We start from the raw sequence: 24,461 nt of genomic DNA on the forward strand, positions 1-24,461 counted from the left end.
GGGAGGAAACAGGAAGAAGGGAGAAGAGATTTGACAGAATATAGAAAACAATGAGACAATGCTTATGTTCAGAATAGAATACTAACTGATTACTTACTAAACATACTGTATACTGCCTACTTTTTTAAAATAGCAAGTGAAACAGTAGGCAATATCCCATTTCACAAAGTTGGATCTCACTTCGTTGCATGCTTAATATTTTCTAGCATTCAATAATGCTCAAAAAACAACACGCTGTCAAGTTGAACACACTGCATTATGCGATACACTATCGCTGCGTCCGAAATCGAATACTTTCCTGCTTTAGTAGGCGTAAACAGTATACCAACAGAGTAGTATGTCCGAATCCATAGTGTTCAGTAGGTGAAAAGTAGCCGGAGATTCTTAAGTGCGCATTCAGTGGACACTTTACTATCCCATGAGGCCACAGGAGAGGAGTTGTGAATGGCAGTGAAGCAATGCAACTGAAGGAACAACATGGCGGATGTAGTACGTCGGAATTTCTTTCATACTTTTTATAACGGTCGTGAAGTAAGTTCAATTTCAAATGTAGGACCTACTCAGACAGTTTCTATACTCAGACCTACTCAGACAGTATCTATACTCAGACCTACTCAGACCTACTCAGACAGTATCTATACTCAGACCTACTCAGACCTACTCAGACAGTATCTATACTCAGACCTACTCAGACAGTATCTATACTCGGACCTACTCAGACAGTATCTATACTCAGACCTACTCAGACTGTATCTATACTCAGACCTACTCAGACAGTATCTATCTATACTCAGACCTACTCGTATCTATACTCGGACCTACTCAGACAGTATCTATACTCAGACTCAGACAGTATCTATACTCAGACCTACTCAGACAGTATCTATACTCAGACCTACTCAGACAGTATCTATACTCAGACCTACTCAGACAGTATCTATCTATACTCAGACCTACTCGTATCTATACTCGGACCTACTCAGACAGTATCTATACTCAGACTCAGACAGTATCTATACTCAGACCTACTCAGACAGTATCTATACTCAGACTCAGACAGTTTCTATACTCAGACCTACTCAGACAGTATCTATACTCAGACCTACTCAGACAGTATCTATACTCAGACCTACTCAGACAGTATCTATCTATACTCAGACCTACTCGTATCTATACTCGGACCTACTCAGACAGTATCTATACTCAGACTCAGACAGTATCTATACTCAGACCTACTCAGACAGTATCTATACTCAGACCTACTCAGACAGTATCTATACTCAGACCTACTCAGACAGTATCTATCTATACTCAGACCTACTCGTATCTATACTCGGACCTACTCAGACAGTATCTATACTCAGACTCAGACAGTATCTATACTCAGACCTACTCAGACAGTATCTATACTCAGACTCAGACAGTTTCTATACTCAGACCTACTCAGACAGTATCTATACTCAGACCTACTCAGACCTACTCAGACAGTATCTATACTCAGACCTACTCAGACTGTATCTATCTATACTCAGACCTACTCGTATCTATACTCGGACCTACTCAGACAGTATCTATACTCAGACCTACTCAGACAGTATCTATACTCAGACCTACTCAGACAGTATCTATACTCAGACCTACTCAGACTGTATCTATACTCAGACCTACTCAGACAGTATCTATCTATACTCAGACCTACTCGTATCTATACTCGGACCTACTCAGACAGTATCTATACTCAGACCTACTCAGACAGTATCTATACTCAGACCTACTCAGACAGTATCTATACTCAGACCTACTCAGACAGTATCTATACTCAGACCTACTCAGACAGTATCTATACTCAGACAGTATCTATACTCAGACCTACTCAGACTGTATCTATACTCAGACCTACTCAGACAGTATCTATCTATACTCAGACCTACTCGTATCTATACTCGGACCTACTCAGACAGTATCTATACTCAGACCTACTCAGACAGTATCTAGACCTACTCAGACAGTATCTATACTCAGACCTACTCAGACAGTATCTATACTCAGACCTACTCAGACAGTATCTATACTCAGACAGTATCTATACTCAGACAGGTGATTTCGGACACACATCGTACATCACTCAAGAAAAGGTTCTATATAGAACCTTAAAGGGTTCTTTCAGGCACTCCATATAACCTTTTAAGGGTTCCTATCATGGGATCATTTTGTGGATTTAATTTATTTTGTTTCATTATTTTATTTTGTTAATTTTAATTATTAGTGCTCATTACACTTTATCACTAAAAATACATTTGTCCTTAAATATAATCTTTTTGACATAAAGGGTTCTTTAAAATTGAGTCAAAAACCTCTACACAGAACCCCATTGAACCTTTTTTTTCATAAGATTGTATATATACTGCATGTTTGGGCTAAAGTAGTCATTTGGGTTTTCAGTGCACAGAAAATGTGCTTACTGTGCACAGTATTCATACTACATACTGTAGAAAGAGAGTAGTACAGACACAAAGGGAAAGAAGTGAGTGAAAAGAGCTTGAGATGGACAGTGAAAGACAATAGACAGCTGGTGTACTACTTTAATAGGATGAATCTGTCGCCTCACTCTGATCTCACTGATGTCAGCGCACAGACATTCAATTTGACCAATACATCTTTAGAAAAACTCAACTATAAAGCAGAGAGAACATGCACTTTTAAGAGTTCTGGAGATCTAGAATAAAGGCTTGTGGACATTATTACATGCTTTATTGGAGTACTTGGTATAGAAAATATGGAAATGTTTTCTATGCCATATATTTTCCATATTCTTTGTTCTAAACTAATGCAGTTTAATGCAATAAGCATCTGAAGGAAACACTACAGTGATTTTACCATGGTATAGTTAGAGACAACATGGGAAAGTATCTAAAACCCCTTAACCATGGTAAAAAATCCGTGCAATACACTGCCTCAACTGCAACATGATACAAAATAAAGAAATGTATATTAAAAATAATTATCATTATAAACAATTCATTCATAGCACAAATAACACATTACATCGAATGTAAAATAGCTTTCTCTGAGTAATATCTGAAATGCAGCAACTGCAGAAATCTTCCAATCACATATTTAGTCTGTCATCCTTGAATTTCATAATATCTATAACAAAAAAAAAAAAAAAAAAGGAAGAAGATTGATTACATGTTAGGTTGTATGAGATTACTAGAACAGTTTATCTTAATACCCACAATACTAATGTGAAGAAGTTATAAAGAAAGTTTCCAAAGCTTTGACCTCATAGTTTTTTCATTTGGAAAAGACGAATGTGTTTGCAAGCCCTTTCCGACGCTCCAGAACTTTTATTAAAGAACAGCCTTTTTGTGTCATGAAATTGCAGTGGTTTTTCCTTTGGCTATATTTACACTTAATCATGACGCGCACCTGTGCCGAAACACCAGGTGAGCGCCGCTGTTTGCAGATCTGTTTGCTAATTCATTATTTTTATGCTTTCTATTTAAATCAGATAAATGTACTGTATATTTCTATACCTAAAACAACACTGCAAAAATAATAGTCCTGCTCACTCCAATCACCACATCTACAATAAATAATAATAATAATAAAATATATATATTCAGTAACTTCTATACGTTTGTGAGTCTTCATGAAGGATTCATTAAAAGAATCAGCTCAAACGAATCATTTGTCCTTTAAGCATCAATAGAAAGACATTTTTTATGCTATTACAATGCATTCAAACTGCATACTCACATTCAACGTATTTTTTTATTTTAATAATGCTGAGGATTCAGCAGTGCAGGAAACGTATAACATTCAAAAAATGACACACTTCTCTTTTAAGCTCTGTTGGAAATCCTAGTGAGCTGCCTAAATAGACAACATTTTAAGAAATCAGAACTGTGCTCTCAGCATGCATGTTGCTCTAAATAGTAAGCAAAAAAAAGAAGAAGATTGTGCCTTCTAAGATACAGTCATGTGCTATTCATGCAAGTTCACATCCAACACCCCTTGTCTATTTGTTGATTAAATATTTCGTGTAATGTAATCATTTAATTAGACTTTTAGCCATCAATAAGACTGCAGTGCTGTCAGCTCCGTTTAACACATTTTATCTCTGAAAGGCACAGAATATACAAAAAAAAAAGGTCCATCTGGGGATCTCATGACGTTCCAGCTCAGTCAGGAATCAGGAAGCTGCCTATGTTGACTACAGTCATGGAGAACAGACTAGGCTTTGGAACAGAAGTACACTATTCCTCAGAGTGTTGTATTCTTAGTGATGTTCTCGTAAACCAAATGGGGCTCACATTGTGTTCTCAGTTTCTTAAAGACCGCTATAACTCACTCACACACACACACACTTACAATAAGAAGGTCTAAAGGTATATAAATCCACAGAGACGACAAAGAGTAAGACAGATTAACCGATTTTACAATACTGATGTTGTACTCTACAGATTGCATGGGATGCAGATGGTGTAGGTAAAGTCCCAGTGTAACGGTGATGTAATGTCCCAGTTGGTTGGTTTAACAGGCTGCTATATGGACGCTGTGACAGGGATCTAGCTCCATGCTGATTGTTGTCGCAGCGACGGGATTCCAACGCGGATAATTGCTCTAGGAGCTTAGTGATGTGGGACACCTGCTGGAACAGTTGGCCGTGTGTGTGTGTGTGTGTGTGTGTGTGTGTTTATATGGGGCAGGAGGATGGGATTGTCTGAAAAGGATTTAAACATGCTAGTTTTGCATCTTTGCCACATGCATTATTGGGCCATGGTCATGGCTAAAACATGGACAAAACTCATTAGTGAGGAAACCTGATCCTGGATTATAATATTAAAACCGTGTCTCGTAGACAGCAGAAACACACGTGCATTCATTCATGCATGCACAAACTCACATGTAGACATGCACACATGCACATACATCCATGCAAAAAAGCACACGTATGCACATTTGCAATGCAAGCACATGCATGCATACTGTACAAGCATGTAAATACATGCACATATACACACAAGCATTGCCAATACATGCACACAAGCATGCGAAAACCCAAACACACACACATCGATGAAATACACATGCACACACAGTCAGAGTTTATCTTTGACTTCTATAGTTTTGATAAAAATAGTACTAATGATATTTTTATACCCTGCTTTAAACTTACCCCTCACAGAAAACATTCCGTGTTGTTATATTTTCATTATTTAGCATGTTAATTAAGCTGTTATTCTCATGGGAGCCGTTGGCAGAGCCTCAGAATGTAGGTGATTTCAGGTTTTACTATCATTTTGGGGACATTTGGTCCCTGCAATATAAACAAAAGCTGACTCAGATACACACATCATGCTGTCAGTCGCACTAAGTGTGTCAGAGGGTTGGGTTTCAGTGGATTTGGGGGTTGAAGGTTTCTGTGTAACATTCTCTTCCTTAATCCAACTATAGCTTTAGCGTGTCAGGGGTCAGAGTGTGTTTGCGTGCTTGAATGCGTGCGTGCATGTGTGTGCAGATGTTGAAGTCAAGTCGGATCATGATGATGTCTGCAGAGGTTTCTCTCCAATAATATTACAGGAGAGAGAAGAAACATTGGATTAAAAGAGAGATAGAGGGGAATAGAAAGAGTGGCAGCGTCGAGGCCTGTAAGAACGGAGCTGTAATGTGATCCTGGGGAAGAGGGTAACATTAAACCCCTTTACTGGAGGGAGCAAAGAGTCAGACCATCAGTCAGAACAGAATTAGTGGACTGTATATGTGTGTCTGAAAGGTTTAAGATGTACAATTTGACCTGCACAACCCCAGAAGAATAACTAGTCACTGAATGTTCCAAACTGCACAAGGTCTGTGGCATCAAATGAGTTTTGTTGTAGACACTTAATAGCAACTTAATGGGATAATGCAATATATCTGACAGAACTGCACCCAGTGCCAAGCATTGCACATTACATACTGGAATTGGTCAAGCAGAAGCTGCTAAACATGCGTGTTGCATAAGCGGACAAAAAGTTCGATCTGATTGGATGCTGCAGGTTTTTGGACATAACATTTTTGAAAAATATGCAAGAGGATGTTATTAGCAAGTCAATGAGATATCAGATTTTTAGGTATAAAAATAATAATAATAATATAACATTATGAATGTCTTTACTGTCACTTTATATACATTTTTGTCCTTGCTGAATACAAATATGAATTCCTTTCAAATACTTTTTTATTGACCGGTAACAGCATAGTGTAACTTTGCACAAACATGACAAATATACATCTAATATATATAAATAGCTTAATAACTATTATTATAAATTATGTTTACATCATATTCGGGCAAAGTTATTATTATTTGTGCAACAGCATTTTGTAAATCAATAAACTATAATTAAGCAATATTACTTGAGAATGAATGGCTGTTATGTTAAAAGTTAATTATCCAAACGACACATTAATTCTGGTTACTGTTGAAAATGTTGAAAAGTATGAATAACAGTAAAAAAAACATCAGTCAAACTGATTATCTGTACATCTGTAATTCTATTTTATACAGACAAACTGTGAGTTTGAGTAAAACTAGATTCGGCGAGGCTTTATCATTTTACCGCCTCTCTTTATTCTTTCTCTGTCTTTCTCTTACACACACGCACTTTGTTTTATCTCCCCTTTAATTTATTTTTTATTCTCTGTGTGCCTGACTTCATAAATCAGTTGATGTATTTCCCAAGATGCACTGTGCTGTTCAAACTTCTCTTATGAGGCATGTGTGTGTGCGTGTATTTCTCTGTCGAGGTGTGTACAACACACACAGATACTGAACACATGCTCAATAGACAGATTCAAAGCCGTCATACCTGAACGCAGCTGTGTTAGCATGTGCTATTGTTAGATGATCATCCACTGTGTGATTTTATAAAGAAAGCTGATAGAATTGACCCAGATTTTTAATGATGTGCTTGTGTGTGTGTGTGTGTGTAGCAGGAGTTTGCGCTCACAGATCAACACTCCCTGCAGTCTTTTCTTTTAATAAAAGCCCACGACTTCTTCACTGTAGTTTTACAATGACAAGTGTTTGTGAGTTTACAATCTGTCTCACTCACAATATTAATCCCTTCCTTTTCTGTGCATCACACACACTTTCTACCTGTCTCTATCTCTTTTTGTCAATCAATCACTCAATAACTCAATCAACCAATCCCTCAATCCCTCAATCAATCAATCAATCAATCAATCAATCAATCAATCAATCAATCAATCAATCAATCAATCTATCTCTCTATCACATCTCCTGTCTGAACACTGTCTGCCTTTGTGAAAAATAAGTGTGCTTAATTGTATTGAATGTGCTGTTGAATACACAAATTGTATTGTGTACTTTTCGATATTGCATTTAAAAGTTAACATATTTTAATATCTCTCAAAAGAAGAAAATCAAAAATAATGCAAATTTTGGACACTTGTGGTCCATAAACATACACTTCTATTAATGATTGCTATCAGGATGTGCAGAGAGTTTCAACCAGTATAACAAAAGTTTATATTAAAAAAATTCCTACCCTACCTTTTATATAAATTTAAACTATAATACATATTCATTTAATTGAATGAATGAATATGATTTTCTTTGATTTTCTCACAGTTTTAGAGTAAAACATGTTTTTGAAAATACATATTTCATGTAAATTCTGTAACTTTTTAAAACTTTTTTCACTTCAGCAATAATCTGCCAAGCGTCATCTTTGAAAAGAGATCAAACTGAAGTCTGTTGCTTTGAACCATTCAAGATTTTCAGGTCTATGCTAAAAAAGTGAATAAATGGGTCATAAATACAGCGTAAATATAATTTAGTACCATAAAATACCCTAAAAATGCAAAGCATAAAACAAATAACATTATCAAACTAAAATATAGTACATTAATTAAAAATGTCCTATACCTTGAATGCAAATTTAAACTATAATACATATAATAAATATGATTTTCTTTGATTTTCTCACAGTTTTAGAGTAAAACATTCAGTTTTTGAAAATACATATTTCATATAAATTCTGTAACTTTTTAAAAACTTTTTTCACTTCAGCAATAATCTGCCAAGCGTCATCTTTGAAAAGAGATCAAACTGAAGTCTGTTGCTTTGAAGCATTCAAGATTTACCACAGTTTAAGTCGGAAATCAGATTTTCAGGTCTATGCTCAAAAAGTGAATAAATGAGTCATAAATACAGCGTAAATATAATTCAGTACCATAAAATACCCTAAAAATGCAAAGCATAAAAAAAAAACATTATCAATCTAAAATATAGTACATTAATTAAAAATGTCCTATACCTTTAATGCAAATTTAATCTATAATACATATAATTTTAATTGCAATTAAGAGTCTGAAAGTATTACATTCAGTTCGTTTCAAGTAGATATTCTATCTATAAAAAGTGTCCTGGCTGTGTGTGTGTGTGTGCAGGAGAACCCGTACCTGTGCAGTGATGAATGCGACGCGTCTAACCCTGACCTGGCTCACCCGCCGCAGCTGATGCAGGACCGCGAGCGCAGCGGCCTGATCACGTACTGGCAGACGGCCACGTGGCAGCGCTACCCGGAGCCTCTCCAGGCCAACATCACCCTGTCCTGGAACAAGACCCTCGAACTCACGGACGACATCCAGATCACCTTCGAGTACGGCCGACCCACGGTCATGGTGCTGGAGAAGTCTCTGAACTTCGGGCGCACGTGGCAGCCCTTCCAGTACTACGCCGACGACTGCGTGGACGCCTTCAACATGTCGCCGAGACGCGTGCGCGACCTGAACGCAGCGAACGCCACGCGCGTCATCTGCACCGAGCAGTTCTCCCGCTGGGTCGGCTCCAAGAACGAGAAGGTGGTGCGGTTCGAGGTGCGCCCGCGCTTCGCCACCTTCGCCGGCCCCAGGCTGCTGAACATGGAGGGCTTGTACACGCGGATGGAGAGCATGAAGGGTTTGCGAGATTTCTTCACGTTCACCAATCTCAGGCTCCGGCTCCTCAGGCCCGCGCTCGGAGGAACCTACGTCCAGAGAGACAACCTGCTCAAATACTTCTACGCCATTTCTAACGTCGAGGTGCTAGCCAGGTGAGAACACACACACTACAGCAACAAACCTGCAGAAATCAAAAACAAATAAATGACTTGATTAAACACATATAATTGTTTTTAAATTGCATTTAATCCTGAATTCTATATAGGCCTACTAAATAATATAAATAATAAATACCGTAAAACTTCAAATAATAGCCCAGTCCCAAATAGACGCCTGTCTCTTTTACACGCCTGGTGTGGCTGCAGGTTTGGGTAAATAAAGGCCGGTCTCAAATAGAGGCCGGGTCTGTTTTTTAGTTTCGGGTTGTATTCAATCCTCTAAAACCGTCAGATTGACCGCTTTTTGGCGGCCGCCAAAGTACATTTTTGTCCCTCCAAAGCCTTTTTTGATCGATCAGTGATGTAGAATAGAATGACTGCTGCGCTTGACAGGGCGCGTTACGAGAGAGAGAGAGAGAGAGAGAGCCCCGGCCGCGCGCGCGCACGCACTCTCACGTCTTCAAAAAACACGAGCGCTGTCTTCAATTGACGCGATAGTAAAAGGTCGGAAGACCGCAGTTTCACGTGGAGCATTTGGAGATTTTTAGAGATTAGAGACAGGCCTATACACTCAATGAACAACATCTCAACACTAAATTATAAAGGCCTGTCTCATATAGACGCCTGTCTCAAATACAAGCCGGTGCAGTTCGACGATTTGGGAAAATAAAAGCCCGGGCTACTATTTGAAGTTTTACGGTAAATATAAAAATAAATGAAAGAATATATATATTATTTCATTTATTTTTATATTTATTTATAATTTATTTATAATTTATATTATTATTTATATTATTTAGTTATATATATATATAAATAAAAAATTCTGTATTTATTCTTTCATTTATTTTTATATTTATATATGCATTTATTTCCACATTTATTTTTACTTTTCTATGTGCAACATGAAAGAAAACAATTATATAGGCTACTTCACCTTAAAAATAACGTACATTATTGTAGCTCTTCTGCAATTTGTCCCCATTACACATTTGAAAAAGTAACCCAGGTATATGATATATTTTTTATGTTCTATATTTGTTATTTGTATAATGTGTGTATATATATATATATATATATATATATATATATATATATATATATATATATATTTTTATACCCAATTTTAAGATATATATATTTTTATTTATATTTTTATTAAATGTATTAAAAATATATTTTAATTATTAATTGTAAAATAAAGTATTATTAAAAAAAATTTCAATGCATATCACTATCCCCAACAACTTGACAGAAATAATGACTGTGTTCACTTGGTATTAGATGATGGCTAATCTAGCCCATGCTATCATTGTGAGTAAAGCGACTCTACTGAGTCAGGCCAATTATTATCCATAAACCATTTGGAGCAACTCATCTAATCAGATTGCGCCGTGTATAATTATAGAGGCAAACAGATGCTTGTTATCATAATGCACGCTATCATAACCAATAACTATTATAACTATCAGGAGGCACACAAATGATCTGCAATAATGCTTGAGTCATTACTTGTACAGATATTGACTGTCATGATAGAATAAATGAGACACTGAGGTCTATCACAGATAATTGCAGTGACTGACATGTCAGTCTCTTAACAATAACCCTTTCTTTCCTATCCTATCATGACACGACAGCTACTGCGTTAAAGGAATAGTTCGCCGTCCTAAAACAAAACAAAATTCTGTTATAATATTTGCTTCTCTTCACACAGATTTTACCGATCAATTAGTATATAAACATGTATCACAACAGGGGTCACTAACCTAACAAAGTTTTAAAGGTACAATAGCAAAGAAGTGTGGAAAATGTTCATGATAAACTAAATTATGATTGATGGAAAAAGTCTTAAAGGGGTGGTTCGGGATTTTGGACATCGGGCCTCATTTCCAAGTTAGCCTTACGCCGCCTTCACACTGGCAGTTGAAATCAGCTCCGATACGGCTCCGAAACGACCGGAAGTCATTCATTTCCTATGGAGATTCGCAGGCCGCATGCGAATGGGTCCGAAATGGGTCCGACCGAGTGCGGTGCGAAGCAAATCGTGTCCGTTGGTCATCCGGATGCGTTCAAAAAATTGAACTCTTGCGAAAAGCTACGGACGGTTCCTATCCGACAATTCCAGCGGAAGTTAGCGTTGCTATGATACTGATAAACAAACCTGAATTCTTAACTTTTAATAAAACAAATAATGATTTTATAACATAAGTTGTCATGTCATTTTTTTATTTTCATGATTTGCTAACGTTATTAGGGCAGTTAATACAGTTAAATTGTAGGCAGACATCGAACTAAATGTGACATTGGTATAAATTATACCACTATATCACATTTTTTAGCCGACCTGACATGTCAACGTCCTGAGCAACTTTCCTCACGCAGCAGCCTTCCTATTAATATCTCTATAACCCTCATCATAGATCATATAGAACTGACAGAATCAACCTTTCTAATCTCTCCGCCATTTTTGTTCTACCCGCTTCCGACGCTTTTCACTGTTTAGTACGAAGTCCGTTGGGGGCGTATTGCGTATTACGGAGCTGATTTCAACTGCCAGTGTGAAGGCGGCGTTAGTGTTATTTATCAGAGACAGTTTTCAAAAATTTTCATCCAGTCGTTCCAGTTGCATAGTTCGCCGGTGCTAGGCTAGCGTGAGTCAACGGTAACTGCTAGCCTGCCATTAAAAACAGTTTTACCCACTCCACAGTACACCAAACGCAAATAAATGATAAGGCCAGACTATCGATGTAAATGTCTGTTAAGAGAATAATGTTAGAAATCAAACTACTCTTGCATCTCTTTGCTCCGGTTAGTAGTACCGCGCCGAAAAGTAAACGCAGAACCGAAGCGCACTACAGTCGGGACTACCTGCACTACCTCTCTCTACCTCTCTCTCTCTCTCTCTCTCTCTCTCTCTACCTCTCTCTCTCACTACCTCTCTCTACCTCTCTCTCTCACTACCTCTCTCTACCCCCCCCCCTCTCTCTCTCTCTCTCTCTCTCTCTACCTCTCTCTACGTCTCTCTCTCACTACCTCTCTCCTCTCTCTCACTACCTCTCTCTACCTGTCTCTCTTACTACCTCTCTCTTACTACCTCTCTCTTCCTCTCTCTCTCACTACCTCTCTCCTCTCTCTCACTACCTCTCTCTTCCTCTCTCTCACTACCTCTCTCTTCCTCTCTCTCTTACTACCTCTCTCTACCTCTCTCTTACTACCTCTCTCTTACTACCTCTCTCTTCCTCTCTCTCTCACTACCTTTCTCCTCTCTCTCACTACCTCTCTCTTCCTCTCTCTCACTACCTCTCTCTTCCTCTCTCTCTTACTACCTCTCTCTTACTACCTCTCTCTACCTCTCTCTCTTACTACCTCTCTCTTACTACCTCTCTCTTCCTCTCTCTCTCACTACCTCTCTCCTCTCTCTCACTACCTCTCTCTTCCTCTCTCTCACTACCTCTCTCTTCCTCTCTCTCTCACTACCTCTCTCCTCTCTCTCACTACCTCTCTCTTCCTCTCTCTCACTACCTCTCTCCTCTCTCTCACTACCTCTCTCTTACCCTCTCTCTCACTACCTCTCTCTACCTCTCTCTCTTACTACCTCTCTCTACCTCTCTCTCACTACCTCTCTCCTCTCTCTCACTACCTCTCTCTTCCTCTCTCTCTCACTACCTCTCTCTTCCTCTCTCTCACTACCTCTCTCTTCCTCTCTCTCTCACTACCTCTCTCTTCCTCTCTCTCACTACCTCTCTCTTCCTCTCTCTCTCACTACCTCTCTCCTCTCTCTTACTACCTCTCTCTTCCTCTCTCTCTCACTACCTCTCTCCTCTCTCTCACTACCTCTCTCTTCCTCTCTCTCACTACCTCTCTCTTCCTCTCTCTCTCACTACCTCTCTCCTCTCTCTCACTACCTCTCTCCTCTCTCTTACTACCTCTCTCTTCCTCTCTCTCTCACTACCTCTCTCCTCTCTCTCACTACCTCTCTCTTCCTCTCTCTCACTACCTCTCTCTTCCTCTCTCTCTCACTACCTCTCTCCTCTCTCTCACTACCTCTCTCTACCTCTCTCTCTTACTACCTCTCTCTACCTCTCTCTCACTACCTCTCTCCTCTCTCTCACTACCTCTCTCTTCCTCTCTCTCACTACTTCCTCTTCCTCTCTCTCTCACTACCTCTCTCTTCCTCTCTCTCACTACCTCTCTCTACCTCTCTCTCTTACTACCTCTCTCTACCTCTCTCTCTTACTACCTCTCTCTCTTACTACCTCTCTCTTACTACCTCTCTCTACCTCTCTCTCTTACTACCTCTCTTCTCTCTCACTACCTCTCTCTTCCTCTCTCTCACTACCTCTCTCTTCCTCTATCTCACTACCTCTCTCTACCTCTCTCTCTTACTACCTCTCTCTACCTCTCTCTCTTACTACCTCTCTCTTACTACCTCTCTCTTACTACCTCTCTCTCTTACTACCTCTCTCTCTTACTACCTCTCTCTTACTACCTCTCTCTTACTACCTCTCTCTTACTACCTCTCTCTTACTACCTCTCTCTTACTACCTCTCTCTTACTACCTCTCTCTCTTACTACCTCTCTCTTACTACCTCTCTCTCTCACTACCTCTCTCTTACTACCTCTCTCTTCCTCTCTCTTCCTCTCTCTCACTACCTCTCTCTACCTCTCTCTCTTACTACCTCTCTCTACCTCTCTCTCTTACTACCTCTCTCTACCTCTCTCTCTTACTACCTCTCTCTACCTCTCTCTCTTACTACCTCTCTCTACCTCTCTCTCTTACTACCTCTCTCTACCTCTCTCTCTCACTACCTCTCTCTACCTCTCTCTCTTACTACCTCTCTCTCTTACTACCTCTCTCTACCTCTCTCTCTTACTACCTCTCTCTACCTCTCTCTCTTACTACCTCTCTCTCTTACTACCTCTCTCTTACTACCTCTCTCTACCTCTCTCTCTTACTACCTCTCTTCTCTCTCACTACCTCTCTCTTCCTCTCTCTCACTACCTCTCTCTTCCTCTCTCTCACTACCTCTCTCTACCTCTCTCTCTTACTACCTCTCTCTACCTCTCTCTCTTACTACCTCTCTCTTACTACCTCTCTCTTACTACCTCTCTCTCTTACTACCTCTCTCTCTTACTACCTCTCTCTCTTACTACCTCTCTCTTACTACCTCTCTCTTACTACCTCTCTCTTACTACCTCTCTCTTACTACCTCTCTCTTACTACCTCTCTCTTACTACCTCTCTCTTACTACCTCTCTCTCTTACTACCTCTCTCTTACTACCTCTCTCTCTCACTACCTCTCTCTTACTACCTCTCTCTTCCTCTCTCTTCCTCTCTCTCACTACCTCTCTCTACCTCTCTCTCTTACTACCTCTCTCTACCTCTCTCTCTTACTACCTCTCTCTTCCTCTCTCTTCCTCTCTCTCACTACCTCTCTCTACCTCTCTCTCTTACTACCTCTCTCTACCTCTCTCTCTTACTACCTCTCTCTACCTCTCTCTCTTACTACCTCTCTCTACCTCTCTCTCTTACTACCTCTCTCTACCTCTCTCTCTTACTACCTCTCTCTACCTCTCTCTCTCACTACCTCTCTCGGTTGCCTAGGTAACTACATATCACTCCGCCGCTGCTGTAGACTGTGCTAATAAATACAGGGAACAAAGTATAACTATTGCTATGCGATGAAAGGGTAGTTTGATTTCTAACATTATTCTCTCAACAGACATTTACATCGATAGTCTGGCGTCATAATTTATTTGCGTTTGGTGTACTGTGGAGTGGGTAAAACTGTTTTTAATGGCAGGCTAGCAGGTACCGTTGACTCCCGCTAGCCTAGCACCGGCGAACTATGCAACTGGAACGACTGGATGAACATTTTTGAAAACTGTCTCCACTGATAAATAACACTATGGCTAACTTGGAAATGAGGTGCGATGTCCAAAATCCTGAACCACCCCTTTTAATCTATTTTATGAATTTGTGTGTCCACCAAAGCGTTTTTAGCCAGCTGACGCTCTGCTGAAAACGCCTAGCTGTGGCGCTTGAGAGCGTTTTGGCAACACAGCGTTTTTTCCGTTGAGACGTTTCGTTGCTATGATACAGAATATCCGCAGCACAGTTTACTTGTAACTGATTTCGCAGGTAATTTGTTTCAAATACTAAAAAATTATTTTTCATCCATTTTGTTCGGTTAGCTCTGCTGGTTGATGTCGTTGTACAGAAAGATTGTTGTGACAGTTGGTCGGTGTGGTATTAGTCCCGCCCCTCCTCCACTGTGATTGGACGGCTGGGTAAAAAGTGACAGTGATGAGCGCTGCGTTTTATCCAAAGTTGAACATTTTTCAACTCTCGGCGACCAGTAAAAAACGCCGGGCTCTCAGCGCTTCAGCGTGAAAAAAACGTTCAGCCCCTCGTTACGCTCATGGCGTTTAAAAAACGCGGCGCTCCCATTGAAAACATACGCCAGGCGCGTGGAAAAAGCGCTTTGGTGGACACACGGCCTAAGACTAACTTGGAAATGAGGCCCGATTTCCAAAATCCCGAACCACCCCTTTAAGTGACGTTTTAAGTGGACTTCAGGCCATAAAATGCTACAAACCGGTAGAAAAACATCCCCTGCATCTGACACGTACGATATGAAAGCACATCACAGACAGACAGCAGTGAGCAGTAATGAGTGTGTCAGAGATCACACAGCACAGAGAGATGCCCATGGGCAGCCCGGATGGAAAGCACACGCGTTCCCTGTATCCTGCACTGATGCGGGGCGGAAGGGATTTTACTACGGTAAAAATGTGGAAATCAAAACTTTTCTGTGAATAGGGCACAATAGGGTGTCCTGTTACACTTTTAAAGCATGATTAACCTCAAATCGCACATCAAATCAAACACAAATGTCTTGTGTTGTATTTTATATGTTTGATAAACTACTGGATAATTATAGCATAAATTGAATACACTGAATGACAAACGTCTCGTTTTAAACACATCATATGTCTGTATCCCCTTGTAAATGGAGATTCTGGCCTGTCCAACCATAATTGACATATTCTGTTGAATTGATATTCAGTTGACTGTAAAAACTGTTTTTAACTCATTTTAATTTCCACAAAACATAACGTGAACCCTTTCTACAGCATGACAGAAAAACACGAATAATCTCATTCAATTTTTCTTCATTTCTATACAAATTGTTGACTGATTTAATCAATATTAGCCATTCAACCCTGTTACCTGTTTTTTATTATTATATATTATTAGAATATTAATATAAATAATATTATGTAATAATAATAATAATAGTTATTATTATTATTAACCCTCTTACACAAGTTGTATACATAAATAAATGTTATAAGTTATTGATAGCTGGAAATGTATTCATATATTAGCCAAAATATTTCAGAAATGAACATGAAAGCGTCAGAGGATGGAGAACTTTATGCATTATTATTATCATCATTATGAAAAATAAGTTTATCACTAATTACCAACAGAAAACAATACTCATACAGTATAATATGACCACTGAAAGTTAAGTATCACCTGTCAGTTATGATTCTGTTTTGAAGGGAAACTATCATAATTTTAGGCTGTACCCTGTTCATGGAAGGGGCCAACTTTCATCTTATTAGCAGCTGAAAACATAAAATATTTAATAAATGTGAGCCATCTATATGAGTGTGAGATTGTGTGTGTTACAGTAGATCACACTCATGTTTATCATTTTACAATCTCAGTATATATGATGAGTACATGAATACTGAGAGGTGTTTATTGTAAGATTTATGGAGTGTCATTTACGCACCGAGAGAGGATTTAGACATCTGTATTAAGATACACTTCACTGCACTTGACTTTCACTCATAATATCAAGTGTGACCATGCACACACACACACATGCATGCACGCACACACACACACACACACACACACACACAAACACACACACAAACACACACACTCATCTTTTGCTATGACGTACAGTTCTTCTATACGGACGGCTGCTGAGGTTGCAAAGCGCTGTGATTAATTTGACATAGTTGCATTTAAAGACACACACACATATACACACATACAGCTGAATATATTAAGTTCAATCCTGAGATGTGTAGCTCTACATAACAGTTATGATAACGTGTGTGTGTGTGTCATTGGTGAGTCATTTCCTGTAGTATTTAGTCATAAATAGAGCCGTTTAAACACACCGATGCACACACACACACACACCCTTGGAAACACAATCTAGATACGGTATACGGCTGACAGCTCTCGATCGATCACAACAAGTGTGTGTGTGTGTGTGTTGTGTTTCCTAAAGCAGACTGTATAGTGATTGTGTGGAAATATGAGTGAGTGTATTTTGTGTTAGTGAGTGGATGTTATACACTGAAAAAAATATTTTCTCTAAAAAATTACTAGTAAATTTCACAATTACAAAGAAACGACAAGTAACAGATTGAACTAAGCATGAAGTAGACAAACTGAAAAAGTACAGTAATTTCTTGTAAAACATACTCCAATAATCTTTGTGTTATTTACGACTTGTTTAACGACTACGGCTGAAAAATATTTTTTTTTACAGTGTAGGAGCCAGAATGACATTTTTCCAATACTTTTCCCTAAAATATTACACAGCATTTCTGTCCCATGAAGTCCACTAACTGTATGTCACTCAAAGTTTCTTGCACCATAAACGTATTTTAGTTTGTCATGATCATTGACTAACCTTAACCTTTAAATGTGGGGTATTAAAAGGATAGTTCGTTAAAAAATGAAAATTCTGTCATTGATTTCTCGCCCTCGTGTCGTTCCAAACCCGTAAGACTTTCCTTCATCTTCAGAACACAAATGAAGATATTTTTAATAAAATCTGAGAGATTTCTGTTCCTCCATTGACAGCTACGCAACTACCACTTTGACGCTTCAAAAATTTCATAAAGAGATCATAAAACTAATCCATATGAATTGAGCGGTTTAGTCCAAATTTTCTCAAGAGACTCGATTGGTTTATATGGTGAACAGATTGAATTTAGGCTTATATTTACAAAGCTCTTGCTGAAGCTCAAACACGTGACACGAGAACGACCCTAAAACATAAAAACATTCCAACTTTAGCATTTAATGCACTTGAGGCAGTTTTAATATGAACTTTTTAATGATATATAATTTATATATATATATATATATATAAACTTGTTGTCATGCCAGATTTATTCAAACATTTAGATTTAGACCACATGTTAAGTAAAAATATAATGAATATGTAATATAGTGCATGTATTTCGGCAACAGCGAACTGACACGTCACATTTAAAGAGTGTCAAAAAAACATTTATTGTTTGAATTTCATTATAAAGCTGACAGAACATGAAAGCTGAAACTTTGCACTCTAAAAAATGCTGGGTTGTTTCAACCCAAATTTGGGTCAAATATGGACAAATCCAAATGATGGGTTAAAAATGTCATTAAAAAAATTACAGTTGAAAGTGAAAGTTGAAGTACATTTTTAACCCAACATTTGGGTTTGTCCATATTTGACCCAAATTTGGGTTAAAACAACCCAGCATTGTTTAGAGTGTGTTTTATATCAAAAGTAATAAAGCACAAAGTGTGATTTTAGACCTACTGCTACAAATAATGTTTAGTGAAGCTTTGATCACATAAACTGAAATTGACTAAAAGATCTGTTCATCGAAACGAAGATCGATTAAAAACAAGAATTCGATATCATCAACCCAGTCCTAGTGTCCGGACATCTGAGCTTATCCTCAAGATAATGATTTCACTCCAAACCAACAATTCATTTTTGGACAAATATTTTTTTTCAGTGCATCACTAAAGTCTGAGACGGGAATGAAATGGAGATTCAAGCGAACTGACAAAAAAGTTCAAAATCCAGTTGTTTACAGAAGTTCTGTTTCCATTAATAAATGTCAATGTTGAGTCAAGAACATGTAAATATTTCAAGGCCCAACACTTGATGCAATCGCACCTACAATGTATTTCATTACGGTGTAAGAGTGGAGTGTGACAGCTACAGGTCGCCAATGAATAATCTGCGCTCTCAAAGCTCTGGAGGGCTGACTGGTGTCAGTACACACACACACACACACACTCTGCAGCTGCTACAGGCGTAATGCGGTGTGACTTTGTGGAAAGCCAGGATGTCTGTCTCTCTGAGTTATAACTATAGCTCCGTGTCGTCCTCCCCTGGAAGGGCACGAGATGAGGGACGTGTTGAGATTGTGTTAACTGTGTGTGGTCGACCCCCGGAGAGATGCTTTAAAGAATCCTCTCAGGAACACTGCAGATTCAGGAACACTGGGATTGAGAAGAGCAGTGAGGGAACTCACAAATCACAACTTTAGAGATTTTTACAAAGACTGCAGCGAACAACCGGATTTCAAACATATTTCGGCATGTCCAGGTGACACTTCACCCCAAAATCAAAGAAAAAAATTAGGAAATTATATTTTGCATAAGGAAATTAAGCCTATTTTTTTAATAACATTAAAATGTTTTTTTAAACATTATTTTCATGATAATTAAACGCATTTCCCCTGAAAACGTACTTACTGTAATGTGTCCAGATGTTTCCCTTTTGAGGCGTGTGAAATTCTCAATTATACTAATTGATTTTTTATAACTGCAGTAGAAATTGAAGGCACTACAACCAATATAAAATAAATTCAATGTAAATTCAAATACTAAATTAAGTTAGTATATAACAGAGTATATGAAATAAAAAATGTTTAAAAAAAATTATATATATATATATATATGTATATCATTATACATATAATTTATCTAAAATATATTAAAATATAATAAGTAAAATATAATAGTTTAATTAATAAGTAAATAAAATTATATAAAATTAATATTTAAAATCAATTTAAATAAAAATAGCAAAAAATGGTTATTCTAAATTATATATATACAGTATGTATTTAAAATGCATATAAAATATATATAGAAAATATTATAATACGAAAAAAAATGTTTTATTTGGATTACTGTAATGTGAAAAAAATTATATATTATTTTATAAATATATACATAAAATATACATAGAATAACACATTTTTCACAATATAGAAATGAGAAATGGGGGGGGGGGAGGGGGTAAATGTGCTTAATTGTCATGAATATAATGTCAAATACAAAAAATGGTTTAATTTTCTTTAAGCAAAATATAATTTATTTTTTCTCTGTAACGTGTTTGTTGTGTATTGGTGTAATTTGTATTCTGTTCCCTATTCTGCTCTGCCTGGATTCGTTAGTTGGCGATACATTATCTCTGTGTATTTAAACCTTCTGTTCATTCAGTTTCTTCAGTGTCCGGTATCGTCAATGTTAGGTTATGAATAATATTTTGTGAGACTCTCCTGCGTATTCCATTTTTGGACTTATCATTAAACAGTTTTCGTTTCTCTACTCCTTCTTTGTGCGCTTTATAACAGCCACAAGTTGCAGGATTGCGCTGACTCCTCTCATTGAACATGTTCTGTGTCCTTGCGAGTAACTTGTTGTGAGCAGTAGCTGTGCTTTACTTCTGTGATCTGTCTTCATCTGATACTGCTGTAAGTCAGTCATACTGGAGGACAGGTGTAATGTTCAAGCTCCAGTCAGGAGAAATCACAGAATAAGCACCGCTGCTGCTACTTACTTTCCTGAAAAAACACAGTAAGCTCCCCTGAGCTGGGACTCCCCTGGGTCTCCCGGATTTTATTGCATGTCTTTGCATTCAGCAATCTTTGCATTTAGCAATCTTGAAGATTTCTTGCTGATTGTGTGCATTTAATTGTGCTGCATTTGCAACACAAACATGACATAAGAATATTTCTAATTGATCAAAGTATACTAAATATAAAGTATATATCAGGGTTATTATTATAGTTTACTCAAACAAAAACTATAAAACAATGGGTTACACTTTAATTATTTTTTAATACATTTATTACATTTAATAATGAAAGAGACTGTTTTGCATTAGTATATTATTATTTGAAAATAATTTTAAATAATAATTAAAAAAATATATATAAATATGTATTTTATTCATTGATATTATAATATAATTATTATATAAATGTATTATTATTATTATATAACATTAATATTTATAGATTATTTAATATATATATATATATAGTTTTGTCATTTTTTACATTACAGTAATCAGAATACGATTTATTTCACATACTTTATTATTATTATTTAATTACTATAACAAAGTACCTGAACTGTTTTTTCTCCCAGCCTGTGACTGGACTAGACTGCTTAATATCTGGCAACCTCAGAGAGTATATTTAAATCAGAGATAATTCAGATGGAGCAGCTCTTCCTCACGTGTTCAGAGGAAAGAGTAGAGAAAGAGAGAGAGAGGTGTCAGTGCAGACGGAGTGATTTATGCTCACACATAGACGGATGATTTGATAATCAGTGTATTCTGCCTCCGCTGCCTCCAAACTCACTGTCAGCATTTTACTCAAATCTTTTCCTCATCCTCCCCATTTCTTTTTTTAATGCAGTTATTTTCCTGAGGAGAACTCCTTCAATGAACAAACAAAGTAAAACAAACAAATGAGCTTTGAGTCTCATGTCTCTCCTTTTCCATCTCTACGTCTCTGTATGCCTCCTTCTCTTTAGCAATCCCCATATTTACTGTTTTATTTCTCAAGAGAACCACTTAGAGAGAGAGAGAGAGAGAGAGAGAGAGAGAGAGAGAGGATGTCCTTGGAAAGAGTCTGTTTTCACAGATGCTAAAACATTAGCATACTCAAAGCTTTCACACTTTTCAGCAGCTCTTTCTAAAGTGCTGGCACTATAAGGCCTGTTACTATAAACACTCAGTCACTAAACTATATACACTATATATACGCTATATATACACTATCTATCCGTCCATTCGTTAGTCCGTCTATCCCAGTACCACCTCATTGCAGTACACGAGATCCAGGGGGGCGGAGTTGGATTTAGATCTAAGTGGTGGAGATGGGTAGGATTAGGGGTGGGGTTAGGGATCAGGGGGCGGAGATGGGTAGGATTAGGGGTGGGGTTAGGGATCAGGGGGCGGAGATGGGTAGGATTAGGGGTGGGGTTAGGGATCAGGGGGTGGAGATGGGTAGGATTAGGGATCAGGGGGCGGAGATGGGTAGGATTAGGGATGGGGTTAGGGATCAGGGGGCGGAGATGGGTAGAATTAGGGGTGGGGTTAGGGATCAGGGGGTGGAGATGGGTAGGATTAGGGGTGGGGTTAGGGATCAGGGGGCAGAGATGGGTAGGATTAGGGGTGGGGTTAGGGATCAGGGGGCGGAGATGGGTAGGATTAGGGGTGGGATTAGGGATCAGGGGGCGGAGATGGGTAGGATTAGGGATGGGGTTAGGGATCAGGGGGTGGAGATGGGTAGGATTAGGGGTGGGGTTAGGGATCAGGGGGCGGAGATGGGTAGGATTAGGGGTGGGATTAGGGATCAGGGGGTGGAGATGGGTAGGATTAGGGATGGGGTTAGGGATCAGGGGGCGGAGATGGGTAGGATTAGGGGTGGGGTTAGGGATCAGGGGCGGAGATGGGTAGGTTTAGGTATATGTAAGTTGGGAGGAGTTGGATCTGGATTCAACTCCTCCCGCTGGATTTCGTGTTCTGGAGTGAGGACCATCTCGTCTATCCACTGAAGACACAATACAATATATATATATATACACTGAACAAAATCATTTTTCATGAGCCGAACTCAAAAATCTAAGACGTTTTCTATGTACACAAAAGGTCTATTTCTCTCAAATATTGTTCACAAATCTGTCTAAATCTGTGTTAGTGAGCACTTCTCCTTTGCCGAGATAATCCATCCACCTCACAGGTGTGGCATATCAAGATGCTGATTAGATAGCATGATTATTGCACAGGTGTGCCTTAGGCTAGCCACAATAAAAGGCCACTCTAAAATGTGCAGTTTTACTGTATTGAGGGGGGTCCAAAAACCAGTCAGTATCTGGTGTGACCACCACTTGCCTCACGCAGTGCAACACATCTCCTTCCCATAGAGTTGATCAGGTTGTTGATTGTGGGCTGGGGAATGTTGGTTTACTCCTCTTCGATGACTGTGCGAAGTTGCTGGATATTAGGGATGTCAACGATTAATCGATGATCGATTAATTGTCGATAACACGTTTAATCGATAAACCTTATCGATCATCGATTAAGCAGGTTCATGCGCGTGCGTGCTGCTCAACCGCGAAACATGTAAGCGAGCGCACCGGAGTTATGTTTGGGACTATTTTACACCTTCATCATGACTATAAGTTTGCGTGTGCATTCGCTGCCTTTTGTTTTGTGCAAATGTAAGTTGTAATAGTTTATTTTGTGTGCGCCTATCTATATCTGATTTATCTTATTGGATGCATTTGGTTAAGAATTGACGCAGCGTGATCTTTAGCGCGCGCAGCTCAAATGGCAATACACGACTAATAACGACTATTGGGACTGTCATATTATATAACATTATAAAGAGAACAATATTGTAATAAAACATTGTGAATTATTTCGGTTTAGTTGCCGTGTCGCGTTGTTCCAGGAAGAGCGCGTCCGAGTCATTCTGAATGGCACGTAACTTACGTTAGTTCAAGTTCACTTGTGCATTCACGTAATTTTGTGCAGATATAATTTGTAATATTATGTTTATTTTGTATATATCTGATTAATCTCATAGGATGCGTTTCTTTGAGTTAAATAACGTGCTAGCAAAGTGCTCAACGGTTAAGTTATTCATTCAGCGCGAGCCGCTCAAGCAGAATGCACGACTAATAACGAGGATTAATTTGGGACTGTCATATTACATAACATGAGAACACTATTTTATTAAATCGGTGTGAATTCATTGGGTTTAGTTGCCGTTTTAAGTGCGTTGTTCCAGGAAGAGCACGCGTCCACAAGTCACACATTCTGACAAGCGCATCTGAGGCGGCGTTGGTGACACGTTGTATTAGTCGTTATATTTGATTATTAAATATTTATTTTAATTCAGGGCCTGAATTTCGTTTTGGAAAATGGGGGGGAAATCCCCCTTAGATGGTTTTTTTGAAGGGGGAGAAGGGCGGGGGGGGGGGGGGGCATTTTTTCCAAAACAAAAATTACATTTATCTTGCCTAAATGTTTGCGCTCATTGCATTTTTACAATGGGGTAATATTGTTGTTAAGAGTTTACACAACACAAGGAAGCTTGATTTAAATTGTTTAATTAGATTGAAAAAAGTAGCACAAATAAATACAACAGACTAAAGATACAAATAAAGACAAATAAAGAGAAAAGTTTTTCAATGGGTCTAACTTCATATAGGCCTAC

The 24,461-nt window shown here is 38.4% G+C and overlaps 1 protein-coding gene across 3 annotated transcripts in view; it reads left to right on the top strand.

Moving 5' to 3' along the window:
• The window catches only part of ntng2b (netrin g2b), an 83,154-nt gene that overhangs the window by 14,272 nt on the left and 44,421 nt on the right, over positions 1-24,461 (top strand). For all 3 annotated transcript variants that reach the window (XM_056266149.1, XM_056266147.1, XM_056266148.1), the window contains exon 3: positions 8,461-9,104. In XM_056266149.1, coding sequence (XP_056122124.1) covers positions 8,461-9,104 — 644 coding nt within the window. The remainder of the gene's footprint in view (positions 1-8,460; positions 9,105-24,461) is intronic.

The sequence above is a fragment of the Rhinichthys klamathensis genome, unplaced genomic scaffold (assembly GCF_029890125.1).
Source record: "Rhinichthys klamathensis goyatoka isolate OS25496 unplaced genomic scaffold, OSU_Roscu_1.1 h1tg000245l_1, whole genome shotgun sequence".
NCBI lineage: Eukaryota > Metazoa > Chordata > Actinopteri > Cypriniformes > Leuciscidae > Rhinichthys > Rhinichthys klamathensis.